The sequence below is a fragment of the Papaver somniferum genome, chromosome 1 (genome assembly GCF_003573695.1).
Source record: "Papaver somniferum cultivar HN1 chromosome 1, ASM357369v1, whole genome shotgun sequence".
Taxonomy (NCBI): domain Eukaryota; kingdom Viridiplantae; phylum Streptophyta; class Magnoliopsida; order Ranunculales; family Papaveraceae; genus Papaver; species Papaver somniferum.
In genome coordinates this window covers 159269639-159275882 of record NC_039358.1, presented here as the reverse complement: position 1 = coordinate 159275882, position 6244 = coordinate 159269639, and the positions used below count along the sequence as shown (strand labels likewise).

General features: G+C 37.7%; 1 protein-coding gene across 1 annotated transcript; it reads left to right on the top strand.

Annotated features, from left to right (window-relative positions):
- Positions 1-2234: 2234 nt before the first annotated feature.
- On the top strand, positions 2235-5616 carry LOC113352892 (cyclic nucleotide-gated ion channel 4-like). Its single transcript, XM_026596648.1, has 7 exons — positions 2235-2891; positions 3429-3647; positions 3782-4101; positions 4187-4295; positions 4438-4674; positions 4864-4950; positions 5101-5616. The coding sequence occupies exons 1-7, from the start codon at positions 2235-2237 to the stop codon at positions 5614-5616; spliced, it is 2145 nt and encodes a 714-aa protein (XP_026452433.1).
- Positions 5617-6244: the final 628 nt, after the last annotated feature.

Here is a 6244-nt window from a genome sequence, read left to right as displayed (position 1 = left end):
TCATGAAGTGAAAACATTTAGGTGAGGACACTTGGCAACATATGATTGGTTTAAAATTACAAGATTAAAAGGAAAACATAACTTACCGTGTTTGGAATTTTACAGAAGTCCAAATTCAATTTGGAAATCGAGTAATCACTATATTAGGATTATTTTTTTTTCCAAATTAATATATACATGGTAAAAAAAATCCACATATTTTCTGCGAAAATAAAAAGAAAAAATAAATAAAATTTGCACATATCCTCCACCTATTTATTGTATTTGTCATGCCACACCAAATCAAAAATACATCTCCACGGGGCAGGGCGAAGCCTTGCGCATACCAAATCAAAAATACATTGCCAGGGGAGGGGCGAAGCCCCGTGCACACCAGGTTAAAAGGAAAAAAAATAAATAAATTTTGCACATATTTTCCACCTCTTTAATGTATTTCCCCGCCACAACAGATCAAAAACATTTACATGGGGCACACCAAATCAAAAATCCATCGCCACGGGGTGGGCAAAGCCCCTCGCACACCAAATCAAAAATACATCGCTACGGAGCGGGACGAAACCCTACGCACACCAAATTAAAAAATAAATATGCCTGTTGCGAAGCATGGGCACAAATCTAGTGTTAATTAATAATCACTTAGATTTTATAAAAAAAAATGACCATATAAAAATTCTCCCTCGCTTCGCTCAGTCTGCACCATAAAAATACTCCATTTTCTACTTACGTTAAGAATTGTTCAAATTTGAATTAAGTATCTATGCAGGGAAAGAGGAAGTAAGAGCCCCGGATGTTCGCATCCTTAACACTAACCTCACAAGTGTCGCAACACGAAAATTTGTTGTCAATTTGGAAGGAATAAATTTTTACTTAGATTTTTAGTATTGCTGATTCCCTCAAAAATGGTACCGAGATTTTTCTTTTTTTTTTTTTCTTTTTTGAAGCACCCAAATCGTACGCTAGCGAATACAACCAGAAAAGGTTAAACAACCCTAACCATAAAGAAAGTACAAAGAAGAAACCAAGCCAAAAGATTCCAGGGATAAATAAAAAGCAACAAAGACCTCTTAACAAATTTTAGAAGCTAAACAGGGTCGAGATCGTCTGTGCCACTGCTTGGGTGTGTCCTATGTGACACACCAATAGAAACACGCCACATCATTCCTCTCATTAACCATGACTAACTAAATAGATTTGATATTACAAATCCAAGAGAAAATACCGTGTTTCTATTGGTGTGGCACATAGGGCACACCCAAACAGTGGCACAGACGATCTGGACCCAGCTAAACAACCATTTTTACTTGCGTAAAACAAGAGCGCAAGCTACATATAAGGAGGACTATGTAACTGAGAATTTAAAATCAGTTATTCATTTAGATCTATCGGAATGACTTGTAAATTCGGCATGGTGCAAGGTTCTTGATTCTATGTGCAACTATGGAACTGAACCGTTTTCTAAGTGATCCATTCACAAGAAAACAAAAGTTGGGAAGCTGCAACGAAACTCAGTACTTGTACTCTTCGAATCTTGTAGCGGAATACATCCAAAATCTCATCTCATCTGATTCTCTCGCTAACCCTTAAATTTTTTCACTTGTTTATTACGTACTAGTAATACTTATGAACAACGAAGTCCCAAGACAGCCTTAGCCTTGGTGAGCTCTGCACATAAACCGGTGTACAATTTATCTGTAACGATAAAGGTGTAAATTTTTTCCACGCTAGTACCAGGTCCTTGTTAACAATTCAGTACATCTCTATATAGCGTATTTGCCATTTGGGAATTGAATAGTGTCAACTTCAAAATAAAAGCTATTCATCTGAAAAATATTGTTGTCTGGATTCTTTGTGAAAGTGTACGTGTTTTGAATCTAATGACAGAGGAGGCAGTAAAACTATACAAGATATATGAGTTTTAGCTAGTGAGAATGACTGAGCAAAGCAGATCAAAACAGATCGCAAGATTAGAGTCTAGAAATGAAACGAGTCTCATTAACTTGCATTAGTTAGGTAGAGAATTTAGTATGACATTCATCTCTCTAGGCCTAGGGTATACAAAAGGATATTTTGGTATTTTTTGCATTCACCTCTACATTTGTTGCGTCAATCATCCCTGACCAAATCTATCCATTTATTCCCCCTACAAGAGCATAATTTAATACTCTTGAGTCTAGTCTGTCTGTCTTTCTATCTTAATATCTCTTCTCCTCTCTTCTATTTTAGAGATTCTAAGCATGGCAAGTCATGAGCTAGGAACTTCAAACATGCATAATTTAAGTACCGATGAAGATGATGACGAAGAAGAGATCATTACCGACATAGAAGATTTCGATGATGAAGAGGATGATCATCAGAGTACTTTATACGGGTTTAACGGAAGAAACACTACACACGGATTAACAAGAAGAGAAGGTGGTGGTTATTGGTTGAATAGTATTACAGGAATGAAATTGTTTGATCCAAGAAGTGTATGGATTCGAGAATGGAAGCGAGTTTTCTTACTCGTGAGTGTAATAGGATTATTCGTAGACCCGTTATTCTTTTACTCCTTGTCAATAAGTGACACTTATGTGTGTCTGTTCATTGATGGATGGTTTGCCATTACAGTAACTGCACTTCGTTGTATGAGTGATGCTTTACATGTTAGGAATATATGGTTACGGTTCAAATTGGTTAAAAACCGATCAGATTATCAAACCAAGAAAGACGGTCACGTTGGCGATAATGGTAACGATCAAGAAGTAAGAACTAATGACAGTAGTGGTTATAATACTGAGAACCACCATCACAAGATTAATAGTACTAGTACTGCTAGATCATTAGCACTCGATTACTTGAAGGCTAAGAACGGTTTCTTTTTCGATCTCTTCGTAATCATTCCTTTGCCTCAGGTAATATATTTAATGCGTGCTCTTAGAGACAACAAGTGAATTTTCAGTAAGCTAGAGAGTTTGAATACTCCCATAACTGTTTGTTTCTTTTGGGGTTATGCATCCAAGAAGGTAAGTTATGTAGCTGGAAGCATCGAACTGAGCTGATCCGTTTAGACAACGGTAGTCCTTAAAACCTAAATCATTCAACCAACCTCAGAAAAATATCCATGGGCGAAATTAAGGATAATACTGAATCTATTTTAGTAACAGATTTTGTAGTGTAGTATTTTTGGGGCATGACATCTGTAGATCAGGCCATCAGGGTGATACACAATTATGATTACGGATATATAATAGTTGCTCTGTACAGATCCTTTTTAATGGGCCCACACACCTGGTTTACGTAGAGGCGTATACTTTGCATATGATGATGATAAATATCACAAAAATAATGCATGGTACTAAGTTCTAAAGCTTGAATTAGATAATATACAAAATGATTGTAGATGATAGAAAAGATGATTATAGATGATAGAAAAGAAATTGTGCATACAGGTCGTGTTATGGGTGGTAATACCGAGGCTATTGGAAAGAGGATCAACCACCGAAGTAATGACGGTATCGTTGATTATGTTTCTTTTCCAGTATTTACCCAAGATCTATCATACTATATGTCTTTTACGACAGATGGAGAGCTTCTTCTCCGGTTACATTTATGGAACTGTTTGGTGGGGTATTGCTCTCAACATGCTAGCGTATTTTGTGGCTTCCCATGTCAGTATACAAGCCATTACAATATCTCTTCTTTTTTTCCTTTTTATTTTCTCACAAAGGCACATCAGATAAGATTAATGTTAGAGAAATGTGAAATGAATTCGATGCTGTTTTGTTGATATCATATTGTGCAGGCAGCGGGTGCATGTTGGTACTTGTTAGGGATTCAAAGGGCAGCAAAGTGTTTGAGTGAACAATGCAGAAATACACAAGGATGTGGATTAAGCACATTGGCTTGTGGTAACGTTATCTATTATGGGACTACATTATCTTCCACGTTTAAGGACAGAGCAAGATTGATTTGGGCTGAGAATAAAAATGTTAGATCTATGTGTTTAGAGAGTTCTGATAATTTTGAGTATGGAGCTTATAAATGGACTGTTTCCCTTGTTACTAATGACAGCCGACTTGAAAAAATTCTATTCCCCATTTTCTGGGGCTTAATGACACTAAGGTATTCCCTACTCTCTTTAGATCTTTTACTTCATGCTGAAACCGGCGTTGAGTCACAATAGTTATTTTTGTTATACTTTTTTCAGCACTTTTGGGAACCTTGAGAGCACAACAGAATGGCTAGAAGTTGTGTTCAATATCATCATCATCCTTAGCGGGCTTATGTTAGTGACAATGCTGATCGGTAATATCAAGGTATGGGATCCCTAATCCCTTTGCTCGAACAAGTATGTCATTCCTAGCAAGTGCATAATTGATATATTACGAATTTATTGTTATTGAGTTGTGGGATTAGTATATACGTCTATGAGTAATTTGAATCTATCGAGTGTGATAGGTTTTCCTTTACGCGACTACATCCAAGAAACAAACGATGCATTTGAAGATGAGGAATATCGAATGGTGGATGAAAAGATGGCAGTTACCACAAGGTTTCAGGCAGAGAGTACGGCGATATGAGCGTCAACGGTGGGCGGCCATGCGTGGTGTCGATGAATGTGAAATGATCAGAAACCTACCTGAGGGTCTCAGGAAGGATATCAAATATCATCTCTGCTTAGACCTTGTTAGACAGGTAAGTTTTATTTGGATTTCACTCTTACAACCGTATGACAAGCCATTTTGCACGTTTTGCTATACAGATGTATCAACAAATATTGTCCTGCTTTCCTAAATCCTTGGGCTGGAAGAAATGCCGTGGTGTTCGAGTGTCTCCTTGATGAATCACAAGCTGAAGAATTCTATTTTTGAATATGTTTCTCAGGTACCCTTATTTCAGCACATGGATGACCACGTGTTAGAGAACATATGTGATAGAGTGAAATCCCTCATATTCCCAAAGGGAGAACAGGTAAACTAGCTAACACCCAAAATCAAAATTCCTTGCAATAATAATGTAGAAAAATCAAAATGTGTACAGAGAAATTGATCGAGCTTTTGGGTACAGTTTTTTTTTTTTTTGGCTACACCCCTTTGTTCTTAACTATTCTAGTGAATGCAGATAACAAGAGAAGGAGATCCAGTTCAGAGAATGTTGTTTGTAGTAAGAGGTCATTTACAAAGTAGCCAAGTACTAAGAGATGGGGTAAAGAGTTGTTGTATGTTGGGTCCAGGCAACTTTAGCGGAGACGAGCTTCTTTCATGGTGTCTTAGAAGACCATTCATCGAACGCTTACCTCCATCTTCATCAACTTTAGTAACACTTGAAACAACAGAAGCATTTGGTTTAGATGCCGAAGATGTCAGATACGTAACACAACATTTTAGGTACACATTTGTTAATGAGAAAGTAAATAGGAGTGCAAGGTATTATTCACCAGGATGGAGAACATGGGCAGCTGTGGCTATACAGTTAGCTTGGAGAAGGTATAGGCATAGATTAACACTCACTTCATTGTCGTTTATACGTCCTCGAAGACCCTTGTCGCGATGTTCATCTTTGGGGGAGGACAGGCTACGGCTTTATACAGCTTTGTTAACCTCGCCGAAGCCTAACCAAGATGATTTTTGCTTCTAATACCATGCACTTCCAGAGTTATCCGTTTGCAGGAATTTGTTATGCTTTTTCCTCTTATATATACTGTTCGCACAAATTTGGAGGCTTGTGTAATAACGGAGCAGTACCGTAGTCGAAATGGTTTACTGCTTTATATTTTGCTTGCACAGATTTGGACCCTTATCGCGATGTTCATCTTTGGGGGAGGACAGGTTACGGAAGCCTAACCAAGATGATTTTTTGCTTCTAAGGAGGATTCCAGGGACTAAGTGTGAGGAGGATTCTAGGAATCAAGATCTAGGCTGAGGAAAAAGGTTTTCGGTTCTGAAAAAATTTGGGTCCTAGTTAGCTCACAGTATTGGGCAAACGGTCATAGTTGCACTAGATTAGTTCTTGGTTGGTGTTGGCTTTGATCTTTTGTGTAGGGTTGGTTGGCTTTGTTTCTTCTTTTTGTTGCGCTAATTTAGTGCTTGTTGTTCTTGCATTCTCCGTGCCCATCCAGAGTTTGCAGGGCTTTGTTATGCTTTTTCCTCGTATTAAATTGGGGATTTTGACAACGTAAGCCTTGTGGGATTATATTTCCTAAAGTACACCTGTTTTTTTCTAAATTGCTAAAATACACCCACCATCCAAAATTCTGTTAAGGGCC